This window comes from Parasteatoda tepidariorum, chromosome 10 (genome assembly GCF_043381705.1).
Source record: "Parasteatoda tepidariorum isolate YZ-2023 chromosome 10, CAS_Ptep_4.0, whole genome shotgun sequence".
Taxonomy (NCBI): domain Eukaryota; kingdom Metazoa; phylum Arthropoda; class Arachnida; order Araneae; family Theridiidae; genus Parasteatoda; species Parasteatoda tepidariorum.
Genome location: NC_092213.1, coordinates 7,082,461 through 7,107,332, shown reverse-complemented (window position 1 = coordinate 7,107,332; position 24,872 = coordinate 7,082,461). Strand labels below are relative to the sequence as shown.

Sequence of the window (24,872 nt, the reverse complement as noted above, 5' to 3'; positions counted from 1 at the left end):
TTTTATAAAATACAATAAACTTGATAACATGTATATAAGTTTCAATTTATGTGAAAAAAATTTGTTTGCAGATCATGAGTAAATATTGTTTTCTTGACACACACTGAGTATACATAACTTAATTCAAACAAAATAAAAATTGTTATAAGTGCTAATTTAAAGTGTAAGTTAAAAAAATTATATAACTTGCAAATATTGCAGCTATCTTAACTTTTTTGCACTCAATTTTATATATTGCTATTCATAGTACATTATAGAAAGAAAAAAAATGCTATTCAATCTATAAAACAATAATTTAAAATAGTGCTTCAAAAAGCATGTAGTAAAAAGAAAATTTATAGAAGTAACTATCAAGTAATATCAAAACGTTTAGAGGTGGGATTGTTTTTAAGTACATAAATAGATTAATAAATAAAATTTAAAGCAAACCACATTAGATTACAAATATGAATAAGTGATTTTTTCGAGGAGGGGAAAACCCAATTGATAGGATGCTCGACTCGTGTTCGTGAGAACCTTAGTTTGTATCCCGCTGGCTGAAGACACCACGTGTATCAAATGGTGAATGGTACACATAAATCTGTCAGGGTCACAAAGCCCTCTAAGTTCCCATAACAAATCAATATATTTGGGGTACTGAATGGGAGATTGATCGTTTTTCCGGTCAGGTCAAAAATTACATTCTGAGGGTGAATGAATGGGTCTGCCCTGTAAAACGGCCTGTGAAGTGCGTGCGTGTGGATGAAATCATATTTCTGGTTATGGATGGCGCCACTGAAAAACAAGAAATGCACTCCATGTCTCAACTTGGCTTGGTTTCCCAAGCAGGCTTCCTGGCATTGGTAAGCAACAACAGAAATTTTAAAAAAGAAAATAATAATGAACTCTTATTAAGTATAAAAAAGCATTTATTCTAAAGCATAATTTTGCAATGTTCTTAATTTTCTCAAAAAGTAAGATAATTACTTGAGATATGTGTACCAATCCCTCCCAGCGTTTCCTGAGTCCTTCCAACTGTACAAAACAACCAAACTGCATTATGTTTGTAATTTTGCCATTATAGATCTGCAATAAATAAATTCTATAAATAATGTAACAATAAAAAGTAACTACAATTTATTTTTTTACAAATATTATTAATCAATAAAGAAAAAAAAAGCCATTACACAATTTTTTAAATACTAGTCAAGCGTTAATGAACACATCCATGATCCAATTCAATAACAGTTTTTTTTTATGTATTTATAAACAATATTTATGGAATATAATTAAAAATTGAAAACTAAAAGACAATTTAAACTGATCAATCAATTCCATAAATGTTTAAAATAGTTAATTTCATACAACAGAAACTACTATGGCTGACGAAAGTCATGATTTGGTTATAAAAAAGAATATTTGATTCCAATTAGAATTTTTCTTTTTACTTAAATTTTTTCTACATTAATTAACTAAAGAATCTGTTAAAATGCATTCATAATGCTTAATATTTAAAAACAATATTATAGCTAAAACAGTTAATACTTCAAAGTAAAATAGTTAAAATTATTCACACCTGCCAAATTTAGTTTTTACTGAAAAAGATTTTCTCAAGTGGTAGTATATTATGAAAATTGAAGTGTTGTGGGCAGAAATATTTTTTTAATTTTGTCAGAAACTAATCACACCATCTTCTGATTATCATATCTTTATATCTATGTTTAATTTGTTCACATAAATTGGTGGTATAAATTATTTTAAATTAAATTTATCAATTGAAAATATGAAGAAAAAAATCATAAAATTTTCAACCACTTTAAAATGTAAAAAGAAAATTTACAAATTTTTATTTTTGATGGTCTCTAATAATGGTTTTCTTCAACATAAAGAATATGGATAAAAATCAGTGCCTTCCAAAAGTGGTCGTAAATAAAGGAGGTCTTTCATCGAGGTTTCACTGAATTTAATTTAAATTATTATTATTATTTTTTTGAATTTCAGTTTCTTTAAATTTGTGATTTTTCTTTAAAAAACATCAGTTGATTTAAATTAATAACAAAAAAAATCAGTAAACTCAGAAAATATTTCCCACTTACTTTCAGAAAAAAAAATTCCCTGACTTTTCCAGGTATACCATGCACATTTCAATGAAAATTCGTGACCACATTTTCATCAAAAAACTTTTATTCTTTTACGTGAAATATTAGATTTTCTGGGTAAAAAAATGGATGGGAACATTTCAATTTGACTAAAATGGGAAATTTTTACAACAAGTAATAGTAATAAATGGTTGAATTATTTAACTCGAATCTCAATAACTGATTACTGTTATTAACAATTTTAAGACTGGTTATTTTCCAGGTATGATATAGGAATATTCCAGGTTTTTTTTTTTTTTTTGAAATTGCAACTTTCCCTTGCTATTCCCAGATTTTTGGAGTTAAAATAAAATTCCCCGACAATTCCAGGTTTTCCCTGACCTGTGGGAACCCTGATATTCTTATACTAATGAATAATACCTCTCCAACAACTGGTTCTAAAGGTAGCTGAGGTGGCTTATCACGTTCAGATTTTTTATCATAGGAAGGATGCTTAGTTTTCTTTTCAAAGTAAGGTGAGGAAGATCTTGACCGCGATCTAGACCATTTCTTTTTTCTGTCTTCTTTTCTAGGAGAACGTGATCTTGATCTTGACCACTTTCTTTTTCTGTTATCTTTCCTAGGAGAACGTGATCTTGATCTTGACCACTTTCTCTTTCTGTCTTCCTTTCTCGGGGAACGTGATCTTGACCGCTTGTACTTCTTTTTAGAATGAGATGGTGACACAGATCGTGATCTTGAATATCTCCTATCATCATAGCGATCACGAGAATGTCTTCTAAAACAAATCAACAAAAAACGGAGTAAATAAGCATAGTTATTTTTTTCACCATAAACTGAAGTAACAAAATGAATTAACTCCATAGTTATTGAGTGTGTTTAATAAAATAAGTTTCAATATTATCAACATATAACATAATTAACCTTCAATAATTGTACTTAATCTTACAATTTTTTTAGTGCAATCAATTCACACAGTTGTGAATGAATTTTAATGACAATTTTTTATATTTCATATAAATATAACATCTGTGCATTTTGTTTTTCAAAATATTTTTCGAGACATTGTTTGACATATTTCAAGTGTCTGTGTGTTTGATTGCATGTTTTTACAATTTTTATTAATTGTCTCAGGAATTTACTTAATAGTAGTTATATAATTTGGTGACATTGTTTGAACTAAGTTATCAAAATATAACTTGATGTAAACAGGAACTATTTCAAAGAATTTTTGTGTTTAGTCGTGTGTTTTTACCATTTTTATTAATTGTCCAAGGAAGTCACTTAATAGTAGTTATCTAGTTTAGAGACATTGCTTGAACTTATAACTTGATGCAAAAAGGACCTATTTCAAATTATTTTTTTTTGTGTTTAGTTGTACGTTTTTACAATTTTTATTGTCTGAGGAATGTACTTAATAGTAATTACAGAATTTGGAAACATTGTTTGAACTAAGTAATCAAAAAAATATAACTTGATGTAAACAAGACCTATTTCAAAGTATTTGTGTGGTTAGTGGTATGTTTTTACCAGTTTTATTAATTGTCTGAGGAATTTATTCAATAATAGTAACATAATTTAGAGCTTCATCTTAATTTTTTTTTACAATTAAAAATTGATATGCCTTTATCAAACAAATACATAAAGAAATAGTAAAAAATAAGTAAGTAAAGCAAAGAAAAAGACAATGAAAAGTAGTTATTTTTAAAGACATTAAAATTCAAAAAATGCATAGACTTTAAAAAAAATTGATTTATTTACAATCACTTAATAGTCTACAAAGTTTCAAATGAGATGGCTAAGGTCTATAAATGAACACTTCTTGAGAAAAAAACTAACTAAGAAAAAATTTATCTTAATGTTGCTCACCTTTTCTTATCAGAACTTTTATGTTTTTTATGTTTCTTGCTTTTGTAATCAGGAGAAATTTCCTCTTCTTTTATTCTACAAGAGAAAAGAANGCATAGACTTTAAAAAAAAATGATTTATTTACAATCACTTAATAGTCTATAAAGTTTCAAATGAAATGGCTAAGGTCTATAAATGAACACTTAATGTTGCTCACCTTTTCTTATCAGAACTTTTATGTTTTTTATGTTTCTTGCTTTTGTAATCAGGAGAAATTTCCTCTTCTTTTATTCTACAAGAGAAAAGAACAAACACATTTATGTTGTAAAAATTATGCAATTAAAAAAATTATAATATCAATTTCTATTGTGTTGTTTAATGAATCATAAATTTATTTCAGAAAGACAGATAATATATATATATATCAATCAATTATGATTCTTCGCCATCAAAAATACGCAGCAACCCTTGGAAAAAAGTCAAATAAAAAAAATGTCAGATTTCTTTAGCAACTATTAGGCTGTTTTTTATAATTAAAAAATACCAGAATAGATTTCTGCTTGTAATTAGAGCACCAGAAAAAATATATATAAAAGGGATACTGGGTCCCATCTGCATCAAAGGGTTAAATTAAATAAATGCATATACCTAAATCGTAATTTTAAAAAAAAAAAAAAATTGGTCGCATATTTCTTTAAAATTTATTACTGTTAAGATAATTTTAAATAAAAAGAGTAATGAATACACACAGGATTGTAATTAATATATAAGAGTACAAAGTTTGAGTAATTTTGTAAATTATTGTCTATTTACAGAGGATGAAATTTTTACTGCAAGGAATTTCTGGAGAGGAATAATTCATAAATTCACAAATGGATTAATTCATAAATTTTTCAAATGGTTATAGTAAACTTTAAAAGTGATGGGTCGTAAGTCCATTAAAAATATTAATTAATAAATAATATCTTTAATTATTAAATTTTTATAGAAAATAAATTTTTTTTATTATATAATAGCAGTTTTAGATAAACCAGCAACATTAGCATATTTATTTATAGCAATGAATTAAAGAAATAATAAAAAACTGTCTCAAACATAATATACTAACATAGATTTTGAAGAGAAAAAAACTTGAAAATGAGAGATTTTTATCGAAATTTTAACTGGATAGCATCAAAGAAGAAAAGAAGGATTCAAATAGATCAAATTTTAGAAACTTATAGATTTAGATAGAAAAGATTTATTTATTATTCTTATTTACTTTTTTCCAGGAGCTAAAGCTTCTAACTGTGCCAGTGCATCGCCTACAATTAATTCATCCTCTTCATCTAACAAATTCTATAATAAAAAAGAGAAATATAAAAATAAGTATTCCTTGGCAAACTATCTCTGAAAAAAAAAACTTATTAAGTTATAGGACATAAAGGAGAAAATGGACAAGATTGAAAATTCCACCCCATCCATTGTGTTATTTATATTACCACAGATGTAATATAAATAACACAATATCTATTGCAGTATTCTCCCTAAGCGTTTTTAGAAAGGCAGCCTGCCTTACCTGCCCATTGATCCCCATAAATAAGCCCTCTTTGTTCCTTTTGTAAAAATAAACCGCCATCCCTTAAAAACACTGCCTTTTTATTCATATTCCATTTTCTTAAAAATTAATTCACCATTTAAATAATAATTACACACTGGTAAAATTATCGGCTTTTATAGATTTAATCCTGATTATTATAACAAATATTTACTTCATTAGGATTATTTTTAAAGAGTTAATTTAACGAGTATCTCTTTTTTCAAGAGGGGATATTAATAAACTTTTCACTAGTTTTAATTTTTAAAATTATTTTTTAAATAAATAACTTTTTCTTTAAAAAAAACGGAACTTAAAATTTTTATTTTCTTAAAATTTTTAGTTTAAGTTATATAAAAATATTTCAAGTTGTTTATCAATTAATAATTTTTTTTAGTTTTTTTTTTTTTTNTTTTTGTTTTTTTTTTTTTTTTTTTTTTTGAAAAAAATCAATGTCCTGTTGTTTATAGCCTTTAATTATTTTTACAAACAACAGATTTTTATCTTACTCTGATAAAGAGAGAGAATTATTTTTTGAAATATACACATAGAATAGTATAAGAGGGTAATTAAAAAAATAGTTGAGGATCAAATTCAGTTATTACATAATATTTCACATTTTGATAAATTTTTATGGTGTCGAATGAGTGTCCTTTCAAAACTTACAGTGCCCTTTTCTGAGAGGCAGTGCCCTGCCTATTTTTATTTCCAGGTGAATTCTACTTAATGCATATAANTATGCCCAGGAGCACTTTTCTCATCTTTCGTGATGTAGGTACCGTTCGGCATGCGCTTCCAAAACAAACCAGTTTCATCACAATTAAATATTTGTTGTGGACGATACCCTTCTGTTTCAATGAATTCTTGAAATTTGAGACAGTACTTCTCAGCTGCTTCTTTATCTGCACTAGCAGACTCACCATGCATTAATACATGTTTAATTCCAAACCTTCTTTTAAACTTTGTAAACCAGCCAGTGGTAGCCTTGAATTCTAGCTCCTCGGATGACGAGCCTGGAGTTTGTTCTTTCAATTTCTCAAAAATTTCTCTAGCCTTCTCTTGAATGATAGGCATACTAGTTACATCTCGTTTCATTTCCCGTTCATTTATCCAAACTAAAAGCAACCTCTCCATTTTATCATGGATGGCACTTCTTTGCTTCGCAGATCTGATTTTCGTTACTCCTTCAGCTGCTTGAGTCTTCTTGATGATATCTTTCTTAGCTAATATTGTGCATACTGTAGACCTGTTCAAGCCATACTGTCTCGCAACATCAGCCATTTTCTGTCCACTCTCAACTTTGGCAATCATTTCTCGCTTGGTGTTTAAAGTGAGCACAGTTCTTGACACTCCATGCTTTTTGGGACCCATAATATTGTCAGATTTTCAATTTTTTTTTATAAGGGGTTCAGAAAAGAACACACGAAAATTTCAGAGGAACAGGAACCAACTAACGTACACAATTGACAAAGTTTTGGCGCACACTAGCACCATACGTGTGTTATTACCACATTCAAAGTTGCCAGTGGCGACTAAAAGGCGATTGACTATTTGGAAAAGAGCCTGCCGTCTGGAATTCGTCATTCAAGACAATGAATGGGACGGGGAATGAACGAGGGGGGGGGGAGCGCTCAAAACGAAATATTTTTCGGTTTTGAATGAAATTAAAACCGAAACTGATGGTCTAATTTGTATGAATATTCTATTGGAATTTTTTTTTCAATAGAACTTTGAAAATTAATAGGTAAGCAACATAATTCAAGAGAAATGAAAAACGATTTTTAGTCCGTTTCTCATATTTCACGTATTTTTACGGCGGTAGCGCGTCATTGGCACCTTTATATTTTAGAGTCTGCACTGATCGAAAAAATTAAGAATTCGCTTAATTTATTCGCTATGTCAGCAAATCCACTCGCCCATAACTTATTAGCTGTCAGAAAATATTGATATTCGTACTAAAATTGAAGTATTCAAGTGTGTATTGATTTTAGTCATAATAATAATTATTGAATGACCTTTAAATTCATTGTTAATTCAAGTTTCATTTAGTAATTATCAATACTAAACATGCTTTAAACATTTCTCCTTTCAGTGATCTTATTTTGCATGCAAAATTATAACAAATGTTTAATATTAATTTTTTTTTTCAGGCCGAGAAGTGTTCCTTAGAATTTGTTTTGTTCATTATCCAAAAATGTGTTCGTTGTCCGAACTCAAAAATTTTTTCTTGAAAGTGTTCGTTATCCGAACACAAAAATCCTTCGTCAAAGTGTTCGTTAACCGATTTGTTCGTTGACCGATCAGTTCGTTAACCGATCACCCACTGTATAGTTAAAATGACATATAATTTTTTACTTAATTATTACTGAACACAAAAATTAATAATTAATGACATAATTTAATTACATTACATAATTTTTACTTAATTATTACTTAACATTCAAATTAAAATTTCATTAAATAGAAAAGTACAATTATTCTAAAAATCTATACAAAAACTCCCACATAGGAATTCAAAATTAAATTGTAACTTTAAATATAATTTCTCCTATATTAGTTAAGAATATGCTCTCCAGCTCAAATTTTAAATTTGTTCTTATAAAAACGTCAAATACAGTTCTCACAAGCAACCACTCATTTCACCCATTTATGGTCAGTTGGGGGTAATTAAGTGTGACTTTTTTTATTTTGAACTTAGTCCCCTTAAAAAATAGTTGAGTGTTTTAAGAGCTTTAGGTGATTTTGAGCTCCTTAAGAATGTAATAACAATTAACCAAGTTACTTATACTCTTAAAAGGAAGGTCATAATTACTACTTTATGAGCTTATTTTACCTAAACTAGCTCTAGTTTTATACAGGCTGAAAATAATAAAAGTAACATCATGGCCTAAGTTATAATCAGATCTGTATTTACCATCTGATTACAATTTTTCTGAGGGTTGAAATCATTTTGAATCTACACACACTTTAAAAACAGTTTTCAAAGAGTTGTATAGTTTTTAAAATTTATTTGAATTTCATAGTCCGATTGCACCGTTCATCGATTGGAAATGGCTATGTTAAGCCACTTGGAGACTGCTTGCAGACATTCATGGACTTCATGTATCCAAACAATAGTAATTTTTATAGATGACAATGCCTCACGTTAAGGACCTTAACTATTTGCAACTGGTTTGAAGAACATTCTGGACAATTTCAGCAATTTGGCCACCTAGATCGCCCGACATGATTCCCATTGAACATTTATGGGAGTTTTCGTTACTGAATATTTATGAAACAAAGAGTCTGTACACAAAATCCTGTTTAAAAAAAAGCAATTTTAGTTTATCAATAGAACAATCTGACTGCAACAAAAATGGAGTTTGTTGTGCTTTTTGGAATCTGTCAATACTAATGATGAAGAGAAAGGAAGGAAAAACTAACACTGAATCTGCAAAACCAGGGGTCTGTCCAGACCGAATTTACTACCGTTTAGCGGTACCTTCACAAATTCAACTTTAGTAAAAACGGTAGTTTCACAAATTTAACTTTAGGAAAAACGGTAGTTTCACAAAATACTTTTTCTTAAAATTTTATTTTTGTATTCCTTAATCCATATTCTTGCCATATTTTTGTGTTGGATTTTTAAATATAATTTTTAATTTTTCACAAATTATATCTAAATTTTCACAAAATAGGTACCTCTCAGAAAAACCTAGACTGACCCCTGAAAACAGATTTGATTCCTTTCCTGATTCATAAATGAAGGAATAATATGTGTACAAAAGCTAAACACATTATTGTTTTACCATTCTTAATGATACACTGGTTGGGAAGAACTTTTTCCTATTTGCTTGTAAAAAATTTACATTAACAAAGTTTACGGAGAAAAAAAAGTTGATCCACCCAAAAATCGGTGGCTTCCCTAAAAGTGGTTCCTTCTGGAAGTTTCAATGTATAAGCTGAAGTTAGCCTATTAAGTGTTAATTATTATTAACAGTGAGCTTACTTTGACTTTATCATTAGGAATGGCTAGACCAGGGAACTTTTCCTTTTTCTTCTCTAGTTCTGTTTTAACAACATCTTTTAACTCATCTTCCTCCTCCTTTACTTCTGTTTTTGGCATCATCGTCTGTATAAGACGTAGCAAGTTTGCAGAAAATGATTCCTATAATGAAAGTGAGTAGCAAATTTATTAAGCTTTATAAAAACATATTCATAGAGACAAGGTAAAATAAACTAATAGATAAAATAACCAAATAAACAATTAACACGTTGCTGCATACTTTTAATTTTCGATGGCCGTGCTCGGAAACACATTTTTTGTTCAATTGTTTATGATTGCAGCTTGAAATTGAGTCAGAGTGCCAATTGCATGTTTGGAAGCGAAAATGATCATTTTGTCACAGTTTTTCACTAAAACTCTCGACAGAGGTAACCATCATTTGCACATTATGACATTTTTTCTATTCCCAAACCAATAAAAAAAAATTATATATATTTTTTAAATCCGAAATGTTAGATTTTTTAAAATATATGTTACTGAAAAAATAAACAATTAAAAATTAACAATAAGATATCTATAATAACTGTTATGTATAATATCTAAAATCAACACTGTTAATTCATAGATATCTATTTTTAATATTTCTTTATCATTCTCTTTCATTCTTAATATTATTCTCCACAATTATTATGATTTGATATTTTATTTTTATCGTAAATTAATAGCTTTGAAAAATAATAAATAAAAAATTTTTTATGACAAACATATTAAAAAAAGTATGTAACTTAACCATTTTGAAATTATTACTCAACAGCAAATGCGTTATATTTACTTTTATGACGAGCTTTGCAATTATTTAAAGCCAAAACTGATATTAGGAATTAACTTTACATAATATTACTAAACAATCAGATGAAAAACATATCTAATTTTCTAGCAACCCCAAAGTTAAATAGAAATTTTAAAAAAAAAATTAAAAAAAACAAACAAAACAGTATATTAAGTTGCAATGTTAACTGAGAAATATGATTATTAAACTCTAAGTTTGAATTTTATTCTAATAGTAGGGGTGCACAACCTGTGGCCCGCGGGCCAAATGCGGCCCTTCGACTACTGAAGTGCGGCCCGCGTGAGCTTCCAAATACAATAAAAAATTTTTTAAAAAGGGCAATTTTTAACCGCACTTTTAAGTAATCACGTTTTGACACAATCAATTATAACAGATTCTTTAGTAAATGTACGTTTAACGCACTTTCTTTAAGCCGATTTTATCGTATCATAAATGAGTTTTCTTAAGCAGTCATTTCCGCTTTTCTACGTGATTTCGAAAATCCCGAATTTTTACTACGACGCGAGTTTCAGATCAGCCATTTAAATAATCACTTTTTGGTGCGCTTTATTTGTGACGATTTCATCTTAAATCTAAGTGATTTTTTATCTTTTTTTTCTTCTCAATTCTTTCTTTTTCTCAACAAGTTTTTCGGCAATTATTGCTATGCGTTCCCACGTATCATAAAAAATTCCAATTATTCTATTACGACATGCAAATTTTAAATCATGCATTTGACACGCTTTATTCGTGCTGAGTTCAGCATAAATATATTTTTTCCCAATTATTTCTATACTTTTCCACATGATTTTGACGATCCCATTATTTAACTATGATGTTTACGATATGTTTTACTTTTACTTAAGATTACTTTTTGATACGGTATTTCGGTGCAGTTTTATCGTAAATCCTAGTTATTTTTCTTTCGTTTTTTTTACCGCAACGAATATGATTTGGTCGAATTTGGTAATGAATTGTGATTTGGTCAAAAACCAAATATTCGGCAAAAAAAGAAGAAGAAAAAATCGACTGAATGCCGTACACTTGGGGCCAAATAGCAAAATCTTTTAGCAGCATAGCAACACTGAAACTAAAATTTCAATGCTCAGAATAATATTTCCTGGAAAAACGTATTCATAAATTAACTCTAAAAAATAAGGCTAATCAAGAACGTTTTTGAAAATGAAACAGAGAACATAAAAATCAATCTTAATTTCTGAAAGAAAATTTTAAAGCTGAACTTCTTAGTTTTCCAATTACCAGAAAAAGCCAAGAAAAAAGAATTAAGTCAACAGAAATGCTATTAAAAATTAATGCGTTATAATAAAAACGTCTAAAAAAGGTTTTTTTTATTTAAAGAAAATAAAAAGTTAGAAAAAACGTTCTTAATTTTTCAAATGAAAATCTTATGCTGAAAATCGCAATTAAAATTTTTCTCATTGCCATAATTTTAGAAGAAAAAAATTGCTATAAGATAAATTTATTAGTAACTTTATTTTTAAAAAAAATGCTGAGTCAAAATAAAAATGCCTAAAAAAGAAAAACAGAAAAAACAAATTTTTCTTAGTTCCAGAAACAAAACTTTAATACCGAAAATCACACTTTTCTATGTTACTGGTTATTTATATTTACGGTTCAGGGAAAGAGTGATAATAAATTAATAGTATGAGACGTTCTGTTAAAATGATGGGTTATAATAAAAACAGCAAAAAATGGAGAAAAAAAATCCTTCTCTATTCTCAAAGTATTAAAAAACGACAAAATTGACGTATCTGATTATAATTTTAAAAAAAAGTAATGTCTATGAAAATTCAAAAATAAAAAAAACTTAGAAAAATACATTTCTAAAAAATATTCTGCCGAATATTTGACTGATCATTCAACCAACTGAATTTTTCACAGAAGGGCCAAATACTCGTTGCACCACTAATTTAAATGCAATGTTATTGCAACTTGAGAAATTCATAAAATGGCGGAAAATGTGAATTCTTAAACTGCTCACTGTTTGTAGTTTAGATTTCAATTTTTTGTTGTTTAAGTGATCTTTTTCGATTAAAAAAAAGGAACATTTTTGCGATTTAAATAAAGTCTAATAATTAATAAAATGAAATAATAAAGTACATTACAAAATAAGCATTGAATTTTATTTTCCTATACTATCGCAGTTTTGTTTTTATTTTAGGCTTTTGTTTAAAACCTTTAAATTTTCTTCAATTAAAATTTTTAATTTGAATTTATATTACTTAATTATGACTGAATTTTTTCCTACTTTCATTCTGAGGGCATTGCAGTTTTTTTTATTTATTAGAATTTAGAGGCGTATCCAGAAAGTAAGTTTCCCTATTTTTTTAAAAAAAAAGAACTCATACTTTCAGGAACATATTTTTTGGCAACAAGTACAGCAATGCTTCAGCTATTTTTCAACATGGCAACATAGAATTGAGACACTTGTCGTATCATGGGCTCAACTTTTGTATCCCTCTGTCGTAGAACTCTGCCACCTGTGAATGGAACCACGTTGTGAAACAGTAAGCGCTGGCCGTTACTGTGAAACACTGCGGAAATTGCGACGTGCCATTCAAAACAAGAAGCGTGGAATGCTTATTGCAGGTGTTGTGCTCCTCCATGACAATGCTCTTTCACATACAGCTCGATGCACAGCAGCTGTTTTGACGAAATTTGGCTCGGAGTTGTTCGATCATCCACCCTACTGCTCTGATCTTGCTCCCAGCGATTTTCATGTTTTCTTGCACCTCATGAAATTCCTATCCTCGGGTGAGAGTTTTGGAAACGACGAAGAGCTGAAGATGTCTGTCATACGCTGGTTCCATTTACAGGCGGCAGAGTTCTACGACAGAGGGATACAAAAGTTGATCCCACGATACGACAAGTGTCTCAATTCTGGTGGGGGCTATGTTGAAAAATAACTGAAACATTGCTGTACTTGTTGCCAATAAATATGTTCCTGAAAGTATGCGTTCTTTTTTTTAAAAGAAAAATAGGGAAATTTACTTTCTGGATGTGCCTCGCAATTCTAAAATGAATTTTCGTACTGCATGACATGATAAAAAAAAACATTTATTTTCTTCACTGTTTATTTATCTTGATAAATCTATTGTTCATATGATAAAAATAGCAATTTTTTTGTAAAAAAAAAAGTATAAGTTTTTTTATTTTTGAATGAATCCTAAAAATGGAACACCTTTAATTTTTTACAAATATATTACTAAGTTTATTGATGAAAAAATGGAACGCTAATATTTAAATAAACATTACTACATTTGTCATTAACATGTCTCAATACATGCGCGGCCCTTCGTTAGCCAACCAGCTGTGCCCTTCACTCAAAAAAGGTTGTTCACCCCTACTAATAGACATTAATAACAAAAAGTTTGGGATCTCTTAATTGAGTAGATTTAATCTTCTATGCAATAATCTGCTTATCCTTAAGAAATAAAAACAATAGCGTAACAATTTAAAACTTTAATATTTTTTTACATTGCAGCAAAACAAGTTATAATTAGTTACTAAATATTTAACTTTCTTGTTAAGATCAAATCATGCATTCTTATTTAGTACTCAACAATAAAAATTTAAAATATTTTTGAAAAAACTTGAGATTTTCACCAAAAGCCCAATAAATCTCAGGTTTTTGATGTAAATGGATGGGATTTTTCAAACCCTGTTTATTACATATCAGCTTAATTTTTAGCACAATCAAAAATTTTAAAAAAATGTTATTGCTTTTTATAAATTTACAGTAACTTATTACACACTTAAATATATTACAAATTTATTTCATTCTTCCAAGATTTTTGGAAATAATTTTTGTTAATGGATTCTAGTTCAAAATTTTTTTTATACTTCTTCTCTTGGGGTTTTACTTTGTTCTTATGAGCAGATGCATTACCAGCAGAACTGAATTCTTTGAATTCTGTCAATTTTGATTTTGACGGTGTGGGTCCCCTACTTAATTACCTTAGAACCCCCCCCCCCCCCANCCCCCCCCCAAAAAAAAGAGCACTATCTTTCAAGGCAAAAGGAAGAATATATTAATAAAATAAACAATATATAAATAAAAGGACGTGCTTTCTTCTCCTTGCTTGCAGCCCTCTCACATCCATCCCTTCTTGTCTCTCTAAAATGCTTTACACTTGGTGCATAGTCTAATTCTAGGTGATAAAAGAATGACTTCCTGTTTTAAAATATTGAACTGAAAAATTGTTCCTATCTGGTATAGTCATGCTGAAAAATTAAGCATTTTTAAAAACCTTGTACCAAAATTAAGTACTTTTAAGGGCCCTTATTTTCCAAAATAAAAGTTAAGCAGTTTTTAAGGACCATGGGAACCATGTTTAAGACAGGTCTAACTTTTTAATCAGGGAAATAAATATCAGACAGATTAAATAAAATTACCGAAAATTCTGCTCCATTTTCTTCCAAGGCTTTTTTAAATCCATCATATGAGTTGTTTTTTTCAGCCAATGAAATTATAAATTCAGCTATAAATACAAGAAAATTCATTAGCAATCTAAAAAGTAGAAGAAAACAATGGGGGATAATAATTCTTAATTAACTCTATTAAGCAATTTTTTAATGATGGTGTACATAAATTAACCATTCAGTTTTTATTTAAAAGAAAATAAGTAAAATGTGCTGCAAGATTCAGTACACTGAAATTTTTAAATCAGCTTTATTACCATATTCAAAAGTAATTTTTGTTGCACTGCAATTAATTATAGTTCATCAATGCATTATATAGTAAGCAAAATCAACAACCAGTTATACCTGTCATAAGAATGTGTATTAACTAAAATATTTTGTTTTAAAATTTTTTAAAGAGGTTAATGTTTTTTCTGTACATTTTTTGCTTCTTTTATTATAGTGCAGCATAGCATTTCAGTTTTATTAATTTATTCTCACCTTTTCCCTATACGGTAAGAATTGGTAACATGGATGATCAAAGTTTTCAACGTTTAAGTAATGCTTTATGAATGAAGAAAAATTTTTTTTTTGGTTTCTATTTTGCATTTTTATAAGTATTTTTATTACAATATAAATTTTTTTAAAGAGCGTTTCTAATGGCGTCACTCTCCCCCGGATTAAGCGCACATGGGGCTCTAGGCCATTCAAAATTTTGGGGCCCTTAGGTTCATTTTTATTTATTTATTCAAATATAAAAGTATTTATATATCTTTTCATTTTAGAAAGCATATTTAAAATTAAAATAAATAATAATAAATTAAATTTTAATCAGTAGTAAATAAATATGATCAACATTGTATATAAAAAATTACGGGATTTTATTAATATATATATTTAAAATTGATTTTTTTTAAAAATCATTATTTTTCTTAATTTTTAAAATTTTTTTTCAAAAAATCCATTTTAAATAATTAATTAAATTTTATTAGGCCCCAAGTCATGGCCTAATGGGTAATCTGGCACTGGTCACTCTCTTATCAAAATTTTCTCTAGAAATACGGCAAAGTGAAATAGTTGAATTTAGATTTTTTGTGCTAGTTTTCATTAAAAAATTAAGAATGATTTTTGTTTTGATATATTTTTTTTTATTTCTCTCTTTTTCTTTAAAAAAAAAAAGAACTTTTGTTATCAGGGGTCTGTCCAGGCCGAATTTACTACCGTTTAGCGGTACCTTCACAAATTCAACTTTAGGAAAAACGGTAGTTTCACAAATTCAATTTTAGGAAAAACGGTAGTTTCACAAAATACTTTCTCTTAAATTTTTATTTTTGTATCCCTTAAGAAACAATAAATCCATATTTTTGTGTTGATTTTTTAGTATAATTTTTAATTTTTCACAAATTATGTCTAAATTTTCACAAAATAGGTACCTCTCAGAAAAACCTAGACTGACCCCTGGTTATTATTGATGCTTTTATTATGAAGCAGCAAATAAGAGGGTTACTATTAGATTTACTATTTTTTCTTTGCTTTTTCCTAAAAATACAGAAACTGGAAAAGTGGCTCAGCTTTAAAATTTCAGAACTAAAATTTATTTTCATAATTTTTTTTCTCAAGAATAAGATTAGACTTTTATTTCGGTTTTATACATAATCTTTTGTCTTTCTGGGCATTTTTATGAAAGCTCAGTATTCATAAAAGGGTTTCTAATAGACTATATTTCTTTTCACGTTTTATGAATTAACATATTTTTTTCTTTAATTCTCCATTTCTTTTTTTCACCTCTACAACTTCAGTTATTTTTTATAGCTGTTAGACAGTTTCTTAAATACTTCTATTGGATAACTACTATAGTTTTTTTTTCTCCCTTTACCCCATAACTGTAATACAGGTAGGTTTTGATTGGGTTTTAATAATGACTAAACTTATTTACATATAAAAATTATTTATGAATAGTTTTTTCTAAAAAAATTTTGCTATTCAACTGTAGAATATTTGTTATTTGGTCAAGTCACTATTCGTCACCAACAAAATCAATATTTGTAATAGTAATCAGAATTAAATCTATAAACACACTTAATTTTTATCAGTGTGCAAATTATTATTTAAATAGTGAATTAATTTTCTTGAAAATGGAATATAAATAAAAAAGGCAGTGTTTTTTTGGAATGGCAACTTATTTTTTCGAAAAGTGTGCATTTATAGGGATCAAAGGGTAGGCATGGCAGACAGCCTTCTCAAAACACTGCTTATGTTTTTTTAAGGTTAAGAGCTACTGCCATGAATACATAATATCTTACTGATCCAACATGAATTTTTTTAAGATTAAATGCAACTTTCCGAGAGAAATTTACTCAATACATCCTACTTTAATGTTTTTTTTTTTGAGGTTAAGAGCTATTATACGGTATACGTTAGTTTGGTGTACTTTTAACAGGGTGCATACTGGTAACGAAACTGTTGCCGCGAAGATTCAATATTGGTCTGTGCAATTTTACAGCAAAAAACAGGTGCCTACTGGTGGTAAAATTATTGCCAAAGAGCATTCACTATATGTCTGCATTATTATTCACTTACAAAAAGTAATTTTGCAGTAATAAAGTCCATGTAATAATTGGGAAAATTTACTTATTCTGCTTTGCAGCAGAATGATCACCAACTTACGGACAGTGGCAACTAAAAAAAAAAAAAAATTAAACTAACTAAAACAAAATTATTACAGAAGGGGATAAACTTGAAGGGTTTAACTCGTGGCTATTCTCAGGCAAACCTTTACTACACAACAGATAACTATATGAAAATATTCCCCTTACAGAAAACGTGGAAAATGACTTTAAGTTGAGATGTTCTAATAATAAGAAATCGAAATAACAATAGAAAAATTAAAGATTTCATATAAAGTAAATGCACCAAGATACTGTGCCCAATACAAGGGACACCCAGTTCTATACTCCATTAAAAATAATTTATGTGATCAAACCTAAATCTTTGTCGTTAATTCCTAAATGATTATCAAGCTCTGTACAAATCTTTGACACAAGTGAGAGATACTCTAATTTGCGCAATTCCTCCATCACAAGATAGTTTACAAATTTTGTCCTTTTAACTTCATGAAATTTAATTCAAATGCACTTTTTTACTGTACTTCTATTTTATTCAAAACACAAACAAATTAAGGAAAAGCAGCTTTTTTATAAAATACTAGTGTTGCTTATAACTTTATTTGATATGTCTTTGGTTACGTGGCTATTCTCACTGCATATATGCTCAGTGAAGATGACAATATAATTGGTGAGTTTTTCGGGATGTATATTTTCACCAATCAAGTTCAAGTTCGCAATTGGAATTCGAAAGAAAACTTTTTTCAAGTACATATCATTAGTAACAAAAATAAGCAGTCTGGAACTTATATTCTTAAAAGTGTTTTTTTTAGCGGATTTGTATGAATTTAGACTTCGATTTTCCTAGTTTTTTGGTCAGAAGTTTTAGAAGAATAATTAATATTTTATTAAGTGTATTAAACCGTCGATTTCATTTCGATTTTTCGTTGGTGTATTTTAAAATCTGTTTTCGCGCAGGTTTTAGTTAGATTACCTGATATGAAAGTCCGTAACTTGTTTAAAGCACAACTTGTTAAGTGCTTTGAACAATGATACTAGTTAAAGTCACTCATAATAAAATGAAAATCAATTTTAATCTATGGTGTAATTCTAAAAGTAAAAGGTACTTAATTTTCCCTTTTTGAAAATGAGATTTTTCCTTTACCATGTTGATTTTTGCAACGAATTATGCAAAAAGACACTGTTTACATTGTTCTAGTCAACGTTTTCTCAATTAATTCAATCCCAATCTAATTCGGGTTATTGTCAGTCCGTTGCGTTTGAAAACGTCATTCGTTTTGCATGATTCAAAATTTCATGATTTTTGACAATTGTCAAAACCAATGCCATAAGATTTTTATTATTATTATTTCTTTTGACATGACGGTTAAAACAACATAAAACCATCAATTGTCGAAAACTTTCCGCTCCACCTAATTATGATATTTTTCTTTAAAGTGCTTAAATTTTTTTTTTTTTGAGTGCTTAAAAAGTGCTTATTTTTTGTTGAATAATTTGGCTATGCACCCTGTATGCTGTTATTGTAGTTCACTTACGTCGCACTAGAGCTGCACAATGGGCTGTTGGCAATGATCTGGGAAGCATCCACGAGGATGATCTGAAGACGTACCATCACAATTTTGATCCTCTGCAGAGGGAATGGCACCCCCGCTTCGGTAATCTGCTGGGAACCGTGTCTTAACGATCAGTCCATCTGGCATAGAGACTAGAGTATCATATGGAGACCCAGCTTAGTGTAAAATTTTCCCCACAATGTGATTCGTCAGAATTTAATGGATTATGTATGCATGACTATTGCTAGGTCGCAGCAAACTATACGCCAACTAATTTTTCGTTCGTTAACATTGCACATGCAGGATTTTCGTTTTAAAAACTAATATTAAACTTCAATATTATTTTATTTGTTTGTGCTTTTTAGATAATTATAACAAGTAATTATGGGGAAGTTTTGCTTTTGTCCCGGATGCAAGACAGGCTATCCATCTGAACTTAAAAAAAGAAAAGACAAGCAGCTTCCTACTATTAGCTTGTTTAAAGCTCCAAAGGTAAATTTTTAATTATCGTTTTGTTTGTTTGACTTTTATGCTATTAAACTTGTACTTGTTTATGCTTTTAATAACATTGTAAAGATATTCTCTTTTAGAATTGTTTTTCAAACATCAATGGAAATAAATTTTGTTTTAAGTCTTCCTGTTTGATCCACTAGTGTATTCTTTGCTTCTTGTCTATTTAATTTATCAGTTGTTTTAATAAACTTATTACTTAATCGTTAAAGTGATTTTTAAAAATTGCTTATTGTGATTGATTGTTGTTAATTTACGTCGCACTAGAGCTGCACAATGGGCTATTGGCAGCGGTCTGGGAAACATCCCGGAGGATGATCCGAAGACATGCCATCACAATTTTGATCCTCTGCGGAGGGGATGGCACCCCCGCTTCGGTAGCCCAACGACCTGCACGCGAAGTCGAGCACTTTACGGTAGCACAGTTTAACGAGGACCAATACCGCACACCCTGTGACAACAACTGTGATTGATTGATCTGATCATCGAAACAATTATAGTTTATAAAAAGTAATTGGAAGAATTATTATGTGACTTATTTAATTCCAAATACTTCTTTTTATCGTAAATTTCAGGAAAATAATAATTATTTTATTAAGTGTATTAAACTGTTTATTTCATTTCAATTTTTCGTTGGTGCACACTAAAATCTACATAGCTGTGTCTGCCCATGAAGTAAATCCATTTTTGAGTTAGATTACCTGATTTGAAAGTCCATAACTTGTTTATAGTGCCAAATTAAGTGCTTTAAGCAATGATACTAATAAATAAACACTCACAATAAAATAAAAATCAATTTTAATCTATGGTGCAAACCTGTTTCAAAAAAATTATTTAGTTTTTAAAGTTTGGTTAATTTGATTTTGCTGGACAGATCATCATTTTTGTCTACTGTCGTAATTTTCGAGAAAAACAATTTATAATATATATCATGCCAAAAGTTTGCTTTGTACCTGGATGCAAAACAGGCTCTACGAGTAAAAGGAGAAAATCTGCTCGAACAATTTCTTTGTTTAAATCACCAAAGATAAATGTTTGTTGACTTAAACCTTGATGAAAAATATCACTGCATAATTAATTAAACTTTTTAAATTATTATATGTATTGGTGATATTTCCTTATCAGTACCTGTTTACACTAACTGTCACCATCAATAACTCAAGCAGGGTTGGAGTTTTTGCCGGCAAAAAGGGGTTTTTGCCAGGACAGTGGCAAAAACCTGGTAAATACCGGCAAAAACTGGTAAAAACCGGCAAAAACCAAATTATCTAAATTGCTGATTAAATATTATTACAAAACACTTGAAACAAATTTAAATCAATCATAAGGAATAATAATTTTGATACATTACATGAAAAAATTATTTTTAACATATTAATAATTAATATAAGGGTAATAATTTTTAAAAGATTGAAAGTTTTTTAACCTCTTTTTATTTTAGAATCCTTAAGTAAATGTTTTTTTACAAATAAATAAATATTTTTTGTATTTATTATTTATTAAAAAATTATTTGTACAGTAATTAACTACACATGTTGATAGATATTTTATGCTTTAAATTATAGTTATATTAATTTAAAATAAGTTCATTTCACTGGAAAAAAGAGAATAATCACAAATTTTCCAATCAATAATGTTTTAAACTACTAAAATGATATATTATTACATTATGATTTAATTATGGAATAATAATTTTTTTGTAATTATTTATATTTATAGTATATTATTCAATTTTAGGAATAATTTTGTATCAAAAATGTGTTTTTGTCCTCTCATCTTGGAAAATATAGGTTTTTGCCAATTTGCTTGGCAAAAACCTGTTTTTGCCAGGACGGTTTTTACCGGTATTTACCATGGTTTTTTCCACCTGCGGCAAAATCTTGCCAACCCTGAACTCAAGGTATTTTTAAACATTCAAAATTTTCTAAGAAAACTGATATGTACTTGTTTATCCATGAGATTGCAGTCATTCCTCCTTGCTATGTTTCTTGTAAACTTCTTTTTTACACCACTGTCTTGTTGCCTTCAGAATTTCTCAAAATATCGGAAACTTTTAAATTTGTTTTAAAGACAGTCCAATTGTAATAAAAAAAATAAAAAAATCTAAACATTCTAACAATTACTTATGCTATCTTTAATCTAAAGACTATGGAAATCATGAAACTTTCAATTAAGAAGTTAAATGTTTAGAGTTGCAAATAATCCTTCTAAAAATTGCTTTTCTATTTTTATAATTTTCAAACCTATATTTTTTAAACTTTTTGTTTTAAGTTTGTTAATAAATGTAGCTAATATTATAATTAAATATGCATAATTTTATTAAGATTTTTTAGTATTTAAACTAATGCTGTTGGTAAAAAATGTATCATCATAGTAAAAAAAATTTAATATTAGCTGTTTTTAAAAAAAAAAAAAAAAAAGGAAGTAAAGAGTCAGAGTTACCATATTCTATTTTGCCATCAAATTAAAAAAATTGGGATACAACAACAGAAAATTTAAAAAGTAAATTTCTAATTTTATAGCTTCATAATATTTCCAAATTTCAAGAAATAGAATAATCACTAAAGTTTTATACAAAAGCATTAATTAACAAAAATCTGTGATTTTGAACGAAATTTTCTCAAAATGAGGTGACAGCAAAAGGATTGATATTCTTACCAATAAGAAAAGAAAAAAAATTATTAGCAGAAATTTTTTTTGTTGAAATATTGCTTTCAGATAAAGCTTCTAATTTTATCTAAGTCGAGTGAATTTAATGCGATTTGTACTTACTCTAAAGTGTTACCCTTATCCGTGTATTTTACATTGATGCTTGCAAATACTGATTCTTTGTTAGTAAGGGTATATAAGATAAAATATATATATTTACATTGTTCAGGATCCTGCTGTCTTTGAGATTTGGAGAAGATCCATACCTCGAGCTGACAGACAATTAAGAAATGCTGATCACATCTGTAGTAGACACTTTAAAAAAGATGACATTGAAAGGTTTTATGAAACAAAACTGCCTGATGGAACCGTAAGTGTTATGACTCTTGAATTCAAATAAAAATAAAGAACTATAGGTATTTAAAGCAGTGTCTTGCAAAAATCATGATTTTTTAAAAAAAATCAGATTTACTTATTTATTTATTATTTTTTTTAATCATCTGATAAAAGTTATTAATTCTTAATATTATTTAAAAGTAATTATCTAACTAAAATAGTTAACTAAGTAATTATCTAGCTAAAATATTAGCTATTTCTAACTAAGTATTTTTTAATTATTACAAACTTCTCATTGAATAAATGAAATATCGGTTATTTTTGCTCGAACATAAGATCCATAGGCTGTTTGCCAGTTATTGTAGGTATCCAATGAAAATTAAATTAGTTTAGACCAGAATGCATTAATAAAAAAACTTATTCTGGGCAGAAGAGTATAGAGAGAATCTTGTTTCATTTTAAAAATCTCTGGGATTTATAGTTTCTTATGGAGATACAAAAGCAAACTTTTAAGAGGCGGAAAATCTTAGTACTTGCTTTTTTAACTTACTTTATTTTGTGAAACTGCAGTTTTTTTCTAAAGTTGAATTTGTGAAGGTACCCTGAATTTGTGAAGGTAAATTTGCCCTGGACAGACCCCTGGTTTCTCTTCAGTCAAGAGCTAACACAATTGAACGAAGAAAAAGATTCCCTTTCTCTCGCCCACCTGAGCTAAAATCTGTCCTAAACTGTGACCACACACCCCTCCCTACTTGAAAGAGTTGCACGTTACCATCACGGGTCCAGACGAATGGCTATTTGCTTTTTACTTTAAACAAATTATACATCGCCTTTCATGATTTATTTATTTATTTTTGAAATAAAACTTTCTTTAACTGTGATATTTTAGAGAAAAAACTAAATATATTCAGAAATAATACTATATGTAAGTATTTTAACATGTTATGGTTTTTAAAAAAAGTTTATTTAAAGCAGTAATTTTTTTTTTTTTTTTATAGAAATAAAGTGATTTAAATTGCAATCTTTATCATAATATAAATTAAGTGATTTAAATAGTTCTTACCGTTGAAAAATAATAACTCTAATTGCAGATTTTCCGACTTAAACGTGAAAGACCAAGACTTAAGCTGGGTGCCATTCCTTGCCTTTTTCCTGATATTCCAGGGCATTCTTCCTATCGACCAAAGGAATTTAGGAGTCCTAAAATCAGGAAGAAAAAGTTAAAAAAAACTAGGTTGACCAAGACAGTTTCTCCCTCTTCTCTTCCTCCACCTAAACAACAAATATCTGGAAAATTGGAAACTTCCCTTTCAGGTATTAATTGTATTTATTTTTGAAATTTCCTTTCTTAACACAGGTTTTTATTTAATTATTATGTGCTAAGTAAAACTTAATTGCTATCTGCATTTTTTGGTTATTGCTAAGAGCATTTTTTATTTTTGGCTATTGCAAAGAAACTTTTTATTCTTGTCTATTGCTAAGAACACTTTTTATTTTGGAATATTGCTAAGAGCACTTTTTATTTCTATCTATTGCTAAGAATAAGTGCTTATGTTTGGTTTAGAAGTTATAATGGTTTATTAAATTAAGCATAATATCTCATTTCATCTAAGGATAACTTTTTTTTTAAAAAATCATATTTCAGCAAACTTGAGATTTTTCCACAGATTCGTGATTCTCCTCCCTCCTTTTTTACCATTTTTTTAGTATTTTGCGTATGCTTGAAAATAACCAGTACCATTCCACTAATTTTCTGCTGTGCGCTTTTCAAAATCTATCGAAGTTCAATTCAATTTTTCATTATTCAATTTTAATCAATTTTGAACCCATTAATTGATTAAAATTCACCTTAGCTAAATGAGTGAGTATGGTTAAGTGATTATAAAGATTAAGGTCAGGTGGGTGAATTTGGATTTTTTTTGGAACAAGGCTTATATAGGATCTTATAAATTTTTATTAAGCTATAAGGGATATCAATTGAACAAATTTCTATGGTATTTTTTTACTATCTAAATTTTTAACATTAATGTCTTTATGTAGTTGTTAATGTTACTTATGCCACTTGCTTATCAGCAAGTCTGCTTGAAATGAACCAGATTTTTAAAGCAGGCAGGGTTTCAAAAAACCCGGGTTTTTCCAGAAAAACCCAACCTCGATGCGTTTTATTAGGCTTTTCATGTTTCATTGTTTTTTTTTTTTTTTTCTTTCAAAAGAGAGGGCAGGGACCTTATTTTAAAAAAGCTTATGTTAATAATTAAGTTTCATTTTATGAATTGACTTAACATATAGGTAATTAAAGTGTAATTAATGATTAATACTAATAAATTGGTACAAAAGTCTGAAAAAAGTTTCTTCCGACAGCACGATACAAAATGTTATATGTATTCACATAGATCACACATTTGAAACTTATTTTACTAAAGGATTACTTTTTATTTATATTTTAATCTTAAAAAATATTT

General features: G+C 28.4%; 2 protein-coding genes across 7 annotated transcripts in view; one reads left to right on the top strand and one right to left on the bottom strand.

Annotated features, from left to right (window-relative positions):
• LOC107443704 (ATP-dependent RNA helicase pea) overlaps positions 1–17,993 on the bottom strand; it is a 45,951-nt gene extending 27,958 nt beyond the window's left edge. The window contains exons 1-7 of one of the 3 annotated variants that reach the window (XM_043052094.2): positions 17,722–17,993; positions 14,733–14,818; positions 9,491–9,649; positions 5,188–5,264; positions 4,144–4,218; positions 2,499–2,856; positions 967–1,065 (exon numbers count right to left, since the gene is read on the bottom strand). In XM_043052094.2, coding sequence (XP_042908028.1) covers positions 967–1,065; positions 2,499–2,856; positions 4,144–4,218; positions 5,188–5,264; positions 9,491–9,649; positions 14,733–14,818; positions 17,722–17,815 — 948 coding nt within the window. In that variant the 5' untranslated portion in view covers positions 17,816–17,993. Of the gene's footprint in view, positions 1–966; positions 1,066–2,498; positions 2,857–3,947; positions 4,023–4,143; positions 4,219–5,187; positions 5,265–9,490; positions 9,650–14,732; positions 14,819–17,461; positions 17,486–17,721 lie in introns of those variants that run through there. The other 2 variants (XM_071186115.1, XM_043052097.2) reach the window with 2 other exon arrangements.
• A 136-nt stretch (positions 17,994–18,129) lies between these two features.
• LOC107443707 (uncharacterized) overlaps positions 18,130–24,872 on the top strand; it is a 17,046-nt gene continuing 10,303 nt past the window's right edge. Inside the window, exons 1-4 of one of the 4 annotated variants that reach the window (XM_016057660.3) lie at positions 18,130–18,216; positions 19,281–19,407; positions 22,304–22,444; positions 23,502–23,724. In XM_016057660.3, the coding sequence (XP_015913146.2) occupies positions 19,300–19,407; positions 22,304–22,444; positions 23,502–23,724 (472 nt within the window). In that variant the 5' untranslated portion in view covers positions 18,130–18,216; positions 19,281–19,299. The other 3 variants (XM_016057657.3, XM_043052098.2, XM_071186116.1) reach the window with 3 other exon arrangements.